The following is a 16203-nucleotide window of genomic DNA, read 5'->3' as shown; positions in this document are numbered from 1 at the left end:
TCTTTAACAATAAGTGTAACTTTATAGCTTGATAATATCTTAACTATGTGTTTGAAGCAGATTTTCAGCATATGTCTTTTCAAGGGAATAGATAACTTTCAGACTACTTTCAACTCTCCTATGTAACAAAGCTGACAGGTTCCACCTCCCATAGTTTCATATTAGTCAGTGAAAGTTTTATATGAATGGACACACTTTAAAACCAGCCTTACAATTAGGTGTCATTAGATAATAGCACAGGCTTGGGGGAGAGGAATTTAGGCTTTACCAAGTCCTTCCAATAACTCCTAAAAAGCACAAGCGAAGTACCCAGAAAATTTGTAGTACCACTAACAGGATTTGAACTCTGCTAAAGCCCTCTTCACAGAAAACATATGGGTCTCTTTTCTACTACATATTGTCTTTTCTAGTTTCTTAAAAATCTACTAAAATAATATTTCTTGCAGGTCTCACCAATCCTTAAGTGTAAACATTACCAATCAATGACAAACCATTTTTTTTAAATAACGTACAATAATCAAATTTTGTAGAAAAAGAAAGAGCCAGACATATCTAGTCTTGTGGCAACGCTTTATAAAATTCTGTACACTTTCTTTTGGTCATAGGCAAGTTGGTTGGCACAAACATCAAAAGCCACAAGTATCATCCTATATTGTTTTTTTTTAATTCCCATTCCCCATCAACATGGGAATAGAGACAATTAATATACAAAATAAGCCAATGATAGCACAATGCGCAAAAATATTGTATTACATTTTAAGTGCAAGGATATATAATGACTTCATATAAAGCTTGACTGCAACAACATATCAATTTGCTGTTTTAAATACAATACTTGCATTATTATTATTCTTGGAATACAATTCTGTTTTAAACATAACACTTTTTTTTATAATCTATGTACACATATCCAGTTGTAACACTTGACAGTAGCAGTATGAATCATGTAATAATAGAACAACTTTGTTAGGCAGATACTGTGGATGATGTTGATTCATTTTATTTGCCTCCTCCCTATAGGGTACCTAGAAATAGAGTGCTAATCATGGTCAGGTGACCAGCCACCTGAAGACTATCCATGTGAAAATACTACAGCTGCTTCCCACTGTCCAACATACTTTGGCCCACTTTACTGAATCCATATTGTGTTCCCTCTCTCTGGCCTACGTGGTTCCACTGTGAGGTCACCAAAAGTTGAGAAAAACTGTTCCATTTCCTTCTGCAACATGTCGTTTCTTTTCTCAGCGTCCTCTTTTGCACGTTCTGCATTCCTCATTTTAATTTCTACCATAGTATACTTCTTTCTTTCCTGCTCCAGTTCCTCATGCATGGATAGTACTTCTGTTTCCAGAGTTAGATTTCTTTGTTCCAAGCTGTGGAGAATGATTTCATAGTTAATAAAGAAACTTACCGATATTATTTTCAGCTATACCATGCCATAGGTTTACGTCTATGATTTTATCCACTATATGGTTGTATATTATGTTAAATAATGGTAATGTTAATAATAATGTTTTATAATTTCTATTTCAAAAGAACGAGTTTGGGGAGGGGGGGGGGGTAAGGAAGAAACTAAGGGATGGAGGGAGAGGGGCACTGGCAGAGAGGTGGCCACCTAGTATGTGGGCAATGTATTACAGAAAAGAAAAAATCATAAGGAATATCTCACAGACCTAGGAAAACAAGAGTATTTTAAAGTGCTCTCAGATGGGATATAGGGACCAGTCACATAAAACCCTTAGGTAGGAGTGTATATGACCCGGAATCCCAGCTTGGAGTTGCGCAGTGGATACAGTCTGCTTGAAGTGACATCAGCAGTGTTCAGCTTTTGGATGCCCCTGACCCCCAACAAAGCTAAATGTTCATGTTCAGAATTAGGTAAAGAAATAGTCAGATAAATCAATAAGAGTTCAAATATACCATACAGTATAGTATTCTGTAATGCCTGTTACTATTGTGAAATTTTGGTGTGGTAGGTTTATTGTAATGAAATTGTAATTGTAAATGACACCAAAACACTTTCTACACCTTAATCACTTTCACTCGCTATAAAATAATCTATTGGAACATTGGGGCTTAACTGAGACTATTGGTACTGTCATTCTAAAATGCCCTCAGCCTTCAGAAAAGGGCAACAGAAATCATCCTTTGCTGCCTCCTTTACAGCATGGTATTTGCTGTACTGACTATCAAACAAATCATTTTAATCTAAAACAGTGTCCAGTAACATGGCTGGCACTAATGATGTCAAAGAACACATGGTAAATGCTAAGTTGTGTGTTAGAATCTGGAATTGTTTAGGACTTCAACTTAAGATTCCAGATGGAGCATGGAACTCATTGAATCGACAAAGCTAATAAAGTCATTGATTAGCAATCAACAAGCTTTAAAAGAGTATACACTCTTATGCATTCATAGTGCCCAGCAATAAATAGAGCCCAAAGTTTTAAAGTGGAATTTTACTCTGTAAAATCCTTGATCAGATAGGAGGTTATTGCAAAAAGAGACAGGTGATTATGTTCTTTTGCAATAAGCATTCTTACCTGTCTAATCACCACCTAGCTGCCAAACATGTGTAGCTCAGCGTTGGTTGCCAGGAAAACCCGGCACAGCCAATCAAGATGGCCAAATACCGTGTCTAGGAAGAAAAGGGAAGACAGTGGCGCTCTGCGATGGAATAGGATAGCTGAGTATTGCGGGTTAGTATTGAGAGGTAGTTACACTTTAATTTTGTATGTTTGACAAAAGAGTTATGCAAATATCTAAAAGCCTTCATGAGTGAGTCTAGAGGAGAGGGAATTTCCAGGCAGACTGTATTGACATGCTGATCATCCTAGGTAACATGTGAATTTTTTTATGGATGACTAGAGGTCTTGAAATAAAAAAATATGTATGCCATTAAGTGTGGGGAAATATGTATGCCTATCTTAGTAAATAATGACAATATAGAGCTGCTATTTGCTGGCAACTTAATAGTTTAAAAATGCATTAGGTCTCCTTATTCAGCATGGCTGCACACATTTAAACCAGTGACAGTAAAGGGGACAGGTATTATATTTATGTCACACAAGTGACAGTAGCTATCAAAAAATGTAATGTGTACAGATTGTGATCAAACTCATACTCGGTAAATCACATTTTACCAAGGTATTACCACAGAGCTTAAAGATCAGATGTCTGTCAAATCTGATTAATATACGGTCAATACCCTGCAGCTGGAGAACAGAATACCAAATACATCTTCCATTTAACCCTCTATCTTGGCAAACCTAAGTGTATAAAATGCCCATCATGACATTATTTTGAGGAGTCTGGACAAAACTAGCAGCAACTATAAACCTGTAAAGATTCACTATTAGCAACGCTATCATTTATGTTTCTTTTTTTACCCATTTGTTTAGCGGCGGCCACAACACCTCTGGTCTCTAAAATAATATTTAGCTGTACAATGAAACCTTATCTTGTGTCTGGCACGTCTACCATACAAGTGACAAACATGTCTGTTACCTAATCTATTTGGCTGAGCTCAGACTGACAAATGATCATATGTCTTTGGACACTTTGAATTTTTTAATGGATAGATCATGTCTGCATGTCTGAAAACCCTCTTGATGCTCTTGATTGACAGAGCTCAAATTCACTTTTAAAACCTGACCATATAAATTACAGTTAGATCCATAAATATTTGGACAGAGACAACTTTCTCTCATTTTGGTTCTGTACATTACCACAATTAATTTTAAATGAAACAACTTAGATGCAGTTGAACTGCAGAATTTCAGCTTTAATTCAGTGGGTTGAAGAAAAAGATTGCAGGAAAATGTGAGGAACTAAAGCCTCACATTTTGAGGGGCTCAAAAGTTTTTAAACAATTGACTCAAAGGCTATTACATGGGCTGGTGTGGGCAATTACTTCGTTATGTCATTCGTTAATTCAATTAAGCAGATAAAAGGCCTGGAGTTGATTTGGCGGGGGAGGGGCTTGTATGTGGAAGATTTTGACAATATGCGGTCAAAGTTCAAGGTCTCCTTGCAGGTCAAACAAGCCATCCTTAAGCTGCAAAAACAGAAAAAACACATCCTAGAAATCGCTACTTTATTAGGAGTGGCAAAATCTACAGTTTGGTACATCATGAGAAAGAAAAGACCTGGACGTCCACGGAAGACAACAGTGGTGGATGATGGTAGAATCATTTCCATGGTGAAGAGAAACCCCTTCACAACAGCCAACCAAGTGAACAACACTCTCCAGGAGGTAGGCGTATGGATATCCAAGTCTACCATAAAGAGAAGACTGCATGAAAGTAAATACAGAGGGTGCACTGCAAGGTGCAAGCCACTCATAAGCCTCAAGAATAGAAAGGCTAGATTGGACATTGCTCAGAAACATCTAAAAAAGCCAGCACAGTTCTGGAAAAACATTCTTTGGACAGATGAAACCAAGATCAACCTTTACCAGAATGATGGCAAGAAAAAAGTATGGAGAAGGCTTGGAACAGCTCATGACCCAAAGCATAGCACATCATCTGTAAAACATGGCGGAGGCAGTGTGATGGCTTGGGCGTGCATGGCTGCCAGTGGCACTGGGACACTAGTGTTTATCCATGATGTGACACAGGACAGAAGCAACCGAATGAATTCTGAGGTGTTCAGAGACATACTGTCTGCTCAAATCCAGCTAAATGCAGTCACATTTATTGGGAGGCGTTTCATAATACAGATGGACAATGACCCAAAACATACAGCCAAAGCAACCCAGGAGTTTATTAAAGCAAAGAAGTGGAATATTCTTGAATGGCCAAGTCAGTCACCTGATCTGATCCCAATTGAGCATGCATTTCACTTGTTGAAGACTAAACTTCGGACAGAAAGGCCCACAAACAAACAGCAACTGAAAGCCGCTGCAGTAAAGGCCTGGCAGAGCAATAAAAAGGAGGAAACCCAGAATCTGGTGATGTCCATGAGTTCAAGACTACAGGCTGTCATTGCCAGCAAAGGGTTTTCATCCATGTATTAGAAATGAACATTTTATTTTCAGCTTTTTTATTTGTCCAATTACTTTTGAGCCCCTGAAATGAAGTGATTGTATAAAAAAGGCTTTAGTTCTGCACATTTTTAGGCAATCTTTTTGTTCAACTCACTGAATTAAAGCTGAAAGGTTAAAGTTCAACTGCATCTGAGTTGTTTCATTTAAAATTAGTTGTGGTAATGTACAGAACCAAAATTAGAAAAAAGTTGTCTCTGTCCAAATATTTATGGACCTAACTGTACGTTCTCTTTACATACTGTACAAAAATCTGGAATATACAGTAAAGAAATTGATAATGGAAATATTACCTTTTTATTCTGGTCTCATACTCCATTTTCTGTTTTGACATTTCCTGTTTTAAACTGGATACAAGGCTGTGAAGTGCACTATGGTTGCTTGAATTGCTCACTACAAAAGTCTCACTGTTGTCACTGCTGCTAGTAGCCCTGCTGCTGTGACCCCCTGCACTTCTTCTGTCAAATTTGCTTTCAAAGTCTGCTGCATTAGTAATATCCTCATTGGCTGGTCCATCTAAAACCGGGTCTTCAAAGTTACCACCATAAAAGTCCTGCTCTGGACAAGTTGTTGTGGAGGAGCGGCAAGAGTTGGAGTTTTCGGGAAGAGATATTTCACATGACGATGTGGACCATGTTGCACTGTCCACACTTTGTTTGTCATCAGAGTTCATCATAAACTGCTGGTGAACATTATCATATGTGGACAATCTGTGCTGCTGCATGGGTTCACCAGTGGAATCCTTTTGTTTATTATCTCTTAATGTGACATAACCATTGGGCAGCCAGCTTGTGGTCCGACTGTTCAAAGCATTGCTCATGGTGTCTGTGCTGGACACTCCCATTTTTACAGCACCGTTTTGTACACTGTGAGTACCCATTTTGGTTCCTGAACTTTTGAGAGAAGAGGTTCTTCTAGCCTGTAAGGTACCGTTGGGTAAAGAGTGGTGTTTGTCATGAACCTCCACAGAGCTGCTAAATGATCCATTGGTGACAATCCCACTACCCTTGTTAAATGCTGGATTTTTTTTCACCATTAGTGGTGGACTTCGTGTAACATCCAGTTTATGAATGCTGTTCCGGGGACTGTTGGATTTACTTCCTGAGAGTACAGTAGGAGATCCATTTTCAACACTTGACCTTTGTGGAGAATCTGACTTCTCCCAGGAACAACGTCTCACTGCTACATCTTTTGTGTTGTTGTTCTCCTTGTTCTGTATTTGGCCCAGAATCATCTTTTTTTGCAGCTCATTGTTGTTATTGGTCAGTTCTTGACCAGCGTCAATCTGAACATCAGCTTCTTTAGGGAAAAGTATTTCGTGCTCACTTATCATCACTGCCATTAGCTGTTGAACGACTACAGTGCCTGGGTACAAAGCACAAGCAAAATAAGTTACAAACCACGTCAACTCTAAACAATAGAATAATAGTTAATAATGTGAAAGAATTATGTAAGATATAATAAAAGCTCAAGTATATTATAGTAATAAATAGAGAGAAACCGGAAATTTCTATTGAATTAATTATGTTTCAGAAAATTCATTACTGAACTATGCAGAATTTTTGTGAAAGTTCAATATATGGCCAGTTCCACTGAAACATGTCCAAATGGATTCACCCCTATGAATTTTTTCATGTGACGCATTTGAAATGCATCAAAACACACATCAATGTGCCTTACCTAACATTTTCAAAGTGCAATGTACTTGATATTGATTGTGAGCACAGATCCTAATGCGCATTGACGCACGTTTATGTGCATCACAATGCATTTATGTGAATTCTAATCTACTAATGTCTTTTATAAATAAATATTTTTGACAAATGACATTGGAGTGCACCTATGTTTAGCCACAGTCATGCTCGGAATGAGACTGCTGTGAGTGAATGTAACATTACTCCTAACATCACATGTAAGGTATGATGGAATATTTGATCCAATCACAGGTTTTAGGAGTTAGGTCACAGCAAAAGATGTGCACTATGACAGCTGGTGTGCTACATGATGGGTACATATTTATTATTGGGTCAGTCATTTCATGCTACGAGGTCATAAGCATAAAATGCAAAAGAGCAAACGTTTTTAATATTTTTATGTGTTTAATTTATTTCTAACAGTGCTGTTGACTGAAGTTGTTCATGCAACATAGACTACCAGTGATTGTTTGGTATATAACAGGTAGAGAATGATAACTGGGCTATATGATATGAAATATAAAATGTGTGTAAATAAAATCCTCTAAATAATGTAAAAGTATTGTTTTTAATTCTAATATTGCAGAAGGTGGAGCTAACTTTAGGAATGGGATCTAATCCATTAAGTCACACCTTTCTTACTAAGAGAACCACACCTCCAAATGTAGGTGGAGGTAATGTTAAGTGGGTTGAAACTGATTACTTGGTTATTTCTTTGTATTCTCTTTTGATAATCCTTATATGTGAATGGGTGCTTAAACTTAACATAACTTAAAATTTAAATTTTGTGCTTTAGTAGTATTATAAAAACAATAACCGATCTTACCCTCCATTATTGTCAGCGGATCCTCCACCTTGGGACGCAGAATGTTTGGTCCAAAGACTGTAGCCAAGTTTTGAACACTCATTTTATTCACTCCAGAATAGGACTGTACCTCATCTAGGAATCTGTCATGTATAGTAAAAACAATTAGGTTACAGTTAGAGGGAAAGTATATTGCTGTCGTAAATTACTATATCCACATGGAAACTTCTGGGATAATAATATGGTAATTAGAAAGTTTGTGTGCCATGTAGCTTTTTTTTGTTTTTTTTATGGAAATGCTCATGCCCATCTGTACTTGAACTTTCCCCAGATGCTGTCTTTGCCTTCTTGGTATTATGGTGAATCAGACAACTACATCATTTCTTAGAGTTCCCCTCTACACTTTTAACAACCTCTTACAACCTTTGAACAGGCATGCACCACTATTGGAGTAGCCCGTTACATGGTCTCTATATTGTATTCAGAATTGATAGCTCTAGAGCCATCTTATACCCTTCTTTTTATTTAAAAATGGGCTAGAGATTTAAATGTTAAATCAATCTCAGAAGAAGTATTAGATATACTTACCTTTAGCCACACCTCCTCAAATAGCACTACCAGAAACCTGGATATAAATTACTTACCCCCTGGTACAGGGTCCCCATGGTTCTTCACTCATGCCAAATAATTTTGGTGATGTCACTCGGCACAAGGTACCTTCCTACACATTTTCTGGGAGTGCTGCTAAAGAAGAATGTCACTCCTTTTGGGGAGTGTACGTTGTAAAATTTAGCGATTTACAGACCTTCCTGTTCTATTTGAACCAGGGTTTATTCTCTCACACCATAACCCCTTTAGCAACAAATAAATCCAGCTGATGGATGCAGCATGAGACTTCATCCATGCGATGCAGCATCAGATGGGAACTGCTTCAGTGGCACAATGGTTTAGCCATGGTACTTCTTTAGGGTTAAATAATGATATATTTATGCACCTATGTATACTGTTTCGTTAAATTGGAAAAAAAAAAAAAAAGAAAGCTCAAATGGTAGTGAATCCATTTCTCCTCTTCTGGTGCAAATGAAAGCAACAACAGGATGACAACAAGGGGGCAACAGCAAGCCATTTCTTTTTTCTTATTCCTCCTGACTATTTTTTAATCAGTCCTGCATTTTCCTGGTGCCCCTGTCACTACTGGTACTGTACAGGTCATTCAGCAGTACCTGCAGCCTACTCAGGTAGTGCAGGTAGTGCAGATTCTCCAGGATGGCCCATCTATACATGCCAAAGCATGTATGTTCGCTGTGCCTCCTAGCACAATCATACCACCATGAAAGAGATAACAGGAGACAGGCATCTGCACAGAGAGCTGAATATGACTTTCTGTAGCATTACCCAGCATGACTTGTCTGGTAGGGGGTTAGTAATAGTCTGGGAGGTGGGCATATCTTTAGAGGACCCACAGAACTCAATATGCTAACTAATGATACCGTTATTGCTGTTAGGTACTAGGATGAAATCTACAGACCCACTGTCAGGCCTTACAATAATGCAAAGTTCCTTGTTGACAAAGGCATTGATGTCAATGAATAGTTTTGAATCCAATAGAGACCCTTTGGGGTATTTTATATCAATAGAACAGACTGACAAAATATGTAGTACCACAGACTGTCAAGGAGCTCACTGATGTCCTATTTAGGTCTGAAGGGAGATCCCCTAGGGCACCATACTGTGTCATGAGAAAAATGTCCAGATAAGTTTGGCAGTGCATACAGTCATGTGGGAGCCATATGCACCATTAAGTCACATTATAAGAAGAAGTTCAAATCAATGAAGAAGTTCAATCAATCTGCGATTCCAATTTTTTAAATTCAATTTCTTTTAGCCTTTCTTATGCCATTTTGTTTTTATGGAATTACTGTGCACAATGTGTACCAACAAAATATTTTCAACCTGAATACTTGTGACCATTAAAATGTAAAACATGTAAAACATTTCACCACAGAAGACTCCAATGTGGGAGGCCTGTTCCCATGCTTTATGTGTTGGCTTGAGCTCAGAGTTAGGAATTAAACACTATACTCTCAGTGCTGGGAGCCTTGTCCTGAACCCACAGATTGCTGTGGTCCTGTGCCCAGTGCTAGTTTATCAAAAACTATATGAATGGGCCATAGACAGAATCAATCCAAATACAGGAACTCATTTTGGGTTAGGTTGTATTTATTATATTTTGATCTACCTGAGATATTATAACTTTGCTCAAATATTACAAACTTTAAAACTATATCACATCTTATTTAGTAAAAATAATGTGGGCCTCAAACAAACCGTGATTTTATTTATAAAGTTTGAGTAGTTGTCATATCGCTGTATAGCTGTAGCCAGTAATATGCTATTAAGGTTCATATCAACTGGAATTCTATTGACCTATGAAATGCACAGGCTTCTTGATGGCTAATTGTACATTCAAATGCTTTTCAGATATGTGTTTGTTGCTTAGATATTGAAATGCCTTTAGAAAGAAGTTCTCACAGGAACCAGTCAGTCAACCAGATATACCTTGCATTGTACGTGTTTAGGTAGTGAACATATAAGTCTGTGCAGCAAAGGCCTCCCAGGGTTTTTTTTTAAAGAGATGCATGTAGGACAGAGCAAAGAAGGTTCTAAACTTAAATTCCTAATTTTTGTGCTTTTATACTAAATATAAAGGAAATGCCTAGTTTATCCCACCCAGAAAAACATTGAGGGGAAACCCCGAAAGAAAACCTAGCTAAATGGTCAGGGGTCCAGTACCAGCTAAATCAAGATTTGGGGGCACGTCTTTGAGCCTTTGTATTAGGAGAACAATGTGTTTCAGCCATTGAAATTTTGTTCCATTTAAAGAAATGTAGAGACTTCCCCAGGTTAGCTTTCTATTTCAGCATTTCAATTAATTAGCAGGATTAGTAAGAAGCTATATGTTAGAGAGATAATGCCTATGGAATGTTTAAAAGTATTTAAACATTTTTTACAATTTATATAAAATCTTTTATTTACAGATACATTTTCCTGGTTTCTGACTTGATTCTTGGTATTCAGTGCAAAGAGAGCTCTTGGCTTTCAGACTGTCCCTGGCTAATGAGAAATCTGTATATACTGGTACAGAGAGAGTGGGAGAAGGAGGGGGTAAGAAAAAGGGATGAGCTTCATCTTTAGCTCAAGTTGTGTGCATATTGTCTGTTTAAACTATTAAGCTCTGTTTTCAGCAAAGCAATAGGATAATAAGAATCAAACTGGTAAACATTCCAAAAAACTGAAAGTGGAAATATTAATATTTCATTTTGCCCTAAGAAAATGTGTCAAAAATGTAAAAGTATGTAAAACCATTCAAACCATTACCACCACACCCTTGAGCATCTTAGACATCTTACCTACAGATGTACTTCAATAGATTATAATTTACCGGTGGGAGACTCTTTACTTGTTTCACTAGTTCTGCCATCCCCTGTGGAATACAATTATTTTATATTATTATTACATTATTATGACTGTTATACATATGCACTTAGCATAAAATTGCAGGTACTCAATAGCAGTGATAAATGAAGATAATTCCTTCAGTCAATGCTTTTTGTAAAATGGAAACTTGCTCATAATCTCAGAATCAGAGATTCATGGGAGATGCAGCAGCAACCTATAATTACATCTGAATGCCTTTTACTTATATAAGTGGTTTCATTTTCTGAAACCGCTTATCATATGTGAAGGAAGCTCACAGTATTGAATAGTTTGAAACATTGCAGGAAATGCTTTTACTTTTTACATTAATGTAACTGTTACAGGAGTATCTACAATTCCCTTTTTATGAGACCACAGTTCTGGACTGAATACATAATCTATTAAAATGGCAGCACCACAAAGTGAAATTATGTCTTACAATGTAAAGCGAGTCCATGTGGTCAGTAAATATGGAGATATAAGCAGCTAATATTATGAACATGAAATTTAGACTCTGTCCTTTTCTCATTTCTAGAGCTTTTGTATTTATTAGTAACTTGTTCATCACATTTAAGGTCCAGTAACAAAACTGTTCTGCTACCGAAAGCATACTGTATGTAAATTCCAAATCTACTTTTCAGTATATTTGGTGAATGTGGATTTCTTTAGCTTGTATTTAACGGATAATAATAATCCACAACTAGTTGAGATTCTTTACAACTAGGCAGATCCTTCATCCTGCATCTGTTTACTCCTCTGAGTCTACTTAGACCTGAAATGTTGGCACAGGAATGAGATGGTAAGTGTGGCAACATCACAATACAAATATTGTACTATCAGTTGCAATTTGTTTATTTGACCTCATTTAGTTCAAGGGTATCAAGTTATCCTTTAAAGGAGTGAACCTCAAAAGTATAGGGAGTTTGGTGACTTTGGTGCAAAAGTCCAGGACAGAAACAGACATTATAAAAGACAAGAGGGCTTTTTTGTTTATTTTATATTTTTTTTGTATGATTGCTGCAGTTGGATTGGATTTTTGCAATTAAAACTTCAATTTACTGTTTAGGTTTATAATTAGGTTTGGTAACTCTTGTTTATAGAGGTATCATTAGTAAAACATCCTCCAAAAAAGTAGTTAAGGTACTGGTACAGGATAGTAATAAAGACCTGAATTTGTATAATCTATCTATATCCAGGCTTGTGAGTTTAACTATTTATTTGTACTAGTTACCAGATACTAATGGCTAGATACCTAAAATGTTAACATTGTCCCCAGAACACTGGAGACAGCTCCAGAAGGGAAACATGTTTTGGGGACAACAGTTTTAAAGGGGACATCCTCTCACTTTGGGAAGTTTCCACTTGGAATGGTAAGAAAGGAAAATTTCCTCAACGCAGACAGAAAAAAAAAAAAATCTTGCAGATTTTTATTCCTTTCCTACTCTATTAAAAAAATGTTTTGTCTATACATAAATTTTAAGAAAACTAAAGAGTGAAGAATGATTTCAAACAAACTGAAAAATAGATTGGATTCACATAAATTTTCACTGTATATTGCACTGACTTCTGCAATGTAACAGTCAAGCTTCCATGGATCGGGATGTCAAAGGGCTTATTATTAAAGATGAATCATGTAAAAACAATTTTATTATTGCTTTATAAATCATTTTAGCTGCATCAACTCCACAAATTCTTTGGAGTAAAAGAGAAAACTGTTTACAACTACAACTAAATAAGCAGATTTTGTTTTCATGCAATTGATCATGTGATTTTAAGCAGTTTCCCATCCAGCATAATGGCTAAAAGTATTAATATTATTATTATCATTATTATTAAACAGGATTTATATAGCTCCAACATATTACGCAGCGCTGTACATTAAATAGGAGAAATATATCTGCAAATGCTGTGGAAATATTAGTCAATCAGATTTATCTACAGCATATTGCTGACATTGAAAGGACCATACAAGTTTCCCCTGGGAGAGATATATAATAATAAAGAAAAGTTTTATTTTCTAATCAAGCGTTACTTACAGATTCCTCCTCTTTGCTCAGCTGTTTTGCACATGAGAGAAAATCTTCAAACTTTGAATATGGGATGACAGGCTCTGGCAGCTCCCGCAGGTACAGCTTCAGAAGTGATGCTACGGTGTGGACGTCTGTGTTACTGCAGATAACATGAAAAGCCGGTTATGGCCAATATTCACAAAGCTGGACCAAACATGAAATAAGGTTGTATAGCCATCATCTGTCTAAAGCAAGTCTTTACAAACAGAATTTAAAAAAGAAAAATGCTCAGGAACTGAAATAATAATAAAGATGGTGCTGTGGTGTACAGTTTTTATTAGACTGATTTAAATTAGAAATAAAACAAAAAATTGCTACATCTCTGATTCACATATAGCCAGGGTGTCTGCCAACTATCATTGATTCACTACCCTTCACTTTGATTGTCTAAATTTATCTACCTCTATCGCTCTTAATAGCTACATTTTTAAAAGCAACCCCCCTCCTCCCTAAAGTATAAAGATGCTATTTGTCTGATGTTTCCCCAGCCTTATAACTTTAAAATTAGGAGTAACCTATACAGATTAGGTCTTTTAACTATCCTGACCTGTGTACTTGTTTCATGTTAGAAACTCAAAGTATTGATCAGCATAACGACCTGGTAAATAAAATTTACGGTGGTGAATCTAGGGAACATCTCTTTACCTTCCATAGGAGTTATAAACACCCATTTGTAGGAATTCTTTTATAATGGAGAAAATAAAAAGTATTGCGTATAGCCATAAACATTACTTATTAGTACTGATAAATAGGAATGTGGTATTTTTAGACACACACATATATATATATATATATATATATATATAAATTATATACATATATTGGCGGCAGAACCTTGATTGCATACATATGTTTTAAGCGTCAAGATCAGATGACAAACATCAAGTTCAGGTAAGGTTCAAGAGCTAATGTTAGGATTGGGCTTTTAAAACAAAAATAATTCCATAACCAGTAAAGATTCTGTCTGCAGAAACAATTAAGTGAGTAATAGTATCCAATCCTTTTATCTTAAAACTGAGATTCATGAGCATTTAAAAGATAGTTCTGTATTCATTATTACAAACCTAGATGTATTTATTATACATATTTTTATATAGATGTATTTATATACATATATTTATGATTTATTCAATGCAAATACAATCAGTGTAAGCATCAGAATGTGACCTGGTTATCAACTTCTTACAGTCCCAGTACAGCAGAGTTTTGACTATAGCCAATCAGTAGTGTTGCAGTGCAAAGAACATGTTGATAGGAGGAAAATATGGTTTGATTTTTGACTCAGTAACCCAGTTTTTTAGGTTTTTTATCTATAGGTACCATAAAGCTGAGGAAAATAGGAGTCCTTCCAATGAAGAAGAAGTAATCAGATAACAGATTGTCACGATTTGGTTCTCAGATTTTTTTAATATGCTCAGTTTTTTTAATGTGTTCTCTATTATAATTGTTGATCATATTTATTAAAGATGGCGCTCAGTGATCAACATCTTAATTGATCAAAAGCTCCATTTTCTTGAATTGAAGAACTATTTGCCATGTTTTGTAGACTGTTCACCCTTTTATAATTAGGCCCATTGGAGAAGCAAGTTACAAATTAGAAGCAGGGCCTTAAAAACCCTAATGTAAAAAACAATTGTAATGAATCTATATGAATGACTTTATACTTTTGCACCGCTCAAAGCAGATTTTAAACAGATGAGGAGTTGCAATAAAATGTTTCTGAACGTATTGAAAGTGCCACATGTAGTCCTCCAGCAACTGGTTGAATATTGTGTTAGTGAAAAAATGCCTTTGACCTTTGTAAACGTGCACATTCAGCAGTTGTTTAATTTAGCGTTGGCTAGAGGGTACTGTCTCACAGTAGGTCATTACTTGTCAGCTAATGAACTGTCTTCTTTCATTAAAAGAAATGCCTTATTATTGCCTAGGGTAGACTTCTATCACCAAAGCACAGAGAATATAAGATTTCACTTATTCTACTTTTAATTACAAAGTAGCATATTGATTTGTTCCAAAATAAAACATAGCCCCCATTTTATTAGATTTCAAAAGGTCAGCCAAAAAAGAATGCCCTAAAATCACCACTAGATGGCAGACCTCCACAGCACAATGACTGCTGAAACAAAAACTTGTATAGAAATTTGAATGTATTGTACAGGTCAGATATCATAATACTTCTTTTACAAGAAGCCACTAACTTCCCAAGGCAAAATATTTATTTAGTGTTATCATGTATGCACTACTTTGCAAACTAGTAATGTCACCTTTTATAAAGTCATCTATGATAACAATGCTATTGACACCACTAAATTAGGAAAAAATCTAAGCTCAATTAGCTCAGTGATAATACATATTATTTGTATAAACAATCTGCATCTTTCATATTTCCCTGGCATTAAATGTTGAATATAATGGTTGTTATGGCAAATATGGATCATTACAGCTCAATGAATGGAGTCTAATGTAACAAATAATAGCATAATTGACACACTAGAAAGTGGAAGTGGAGAATGTGTCAGCCCATCTTTTATTAACATCTATTTGTTAGGTACACAAAGGAATTTAATTTTCCTTTTCTATACTCCCATACATAATTGGGAAAATATAAGGTCTATAAATGATTGCTTTTGGCAACCTTTTTTTCTAGGCATTTTCCTAAGGAAATAGCATACTTCTTTATTTGTAATCTCTTTATATATCTATCTATTTCAAATTATTAGTCTGACATCAATGGTATGTTATCATAACCAATCACAAGGCCAGATTTGTCCCACAAAATGTTCTAAGAAAAGGGGCTACAGGTGTGGATGAACCTTTTATGTCTTTTGCAGTTATTATTGTCGTGTCTACAGTCTGTCTTGGCAAATCCCAAATGTAATTATTCTTTACATGTGTTAAAAGAAGAATGGTGGCTCTGTGACTCTTGTATATCCGGTGTGCCTAATTTCCTGAGGGTGGTGCTCTATTCATAGCTACTGTACTGTATAAAAAGTCATTGGAAACGCTTGTCAAAGCCAATTACTTGGCTCCCAGATTCACCCTTTGCCCTCAACCAGTCTTTAAAAACATCAATTACTTTAGCACAGCAGGTCACAGTGAATACACAAGTTATTC

General features: G+C 36.1%; 1 protein-coding gene across 6 annotated transcripts in view; it reads right to left on the bottom strand.

Annotated features, from left to right (window-relative positions):
• Positions 1 to 556: 556 nt before the first annotated feature.
• Positions 557 to 16203, bottom strand: part of ARHGAP24 (Rho GTPase activating protein 24) — a 413470-nt gene continuing 397823 nt past the window's right edge. For all 6 annotated transcript variants that reach the window (XM_072405448.1, XM_072405449.1, XM_072405452.1 and 3 more), the window contains 5 exons: positions 13057 to 13189; positions 10954 to 11027; positions 7565 to 7686; positions 5338 to 6409; positions 557 to 1373 (listed from right to left, as the gene is read on the bottom strand). In XM_072405448.1, coding sequence (XP_072261549.1) covers positions 1130 to 1373; positions 5338 to 6409; positions 7565 to 7686; positions 10954 to 11027; positions 13057 to 13189 — 1645 coding nt within the window. In that variant the 3' untranslated portion in view covers positions 557 to 1129. The remainder of the gene's footprint in view (positions 1374 to 5337; positions 6410 to 7564; positions 7687 to 10953; positions 11028 to 13056; positions 13190 to 16203) is intronic.

The sequence above is a fragment of the Pyxicephalus adspersus genome, chromosome 3 (genome assembly GCF_032062135.1).
Source record: "Pyxicephalus adspersus chromosome 3, UCB_Pads_2.0, whole genome shotgun sequence".
In the NCBI taxonomy this organism is placed as follows: Eukaryota; Metazoa; Chordata; class Amphibia; order Anura; family Pyxicephalidae; genus Pyxicephalus; species Pyxicephalus adspersus.
Note: the sequence above shows the minus strand (reverse complement) of the source record. Positions and strands in the feature narration are given on the sequence as shown.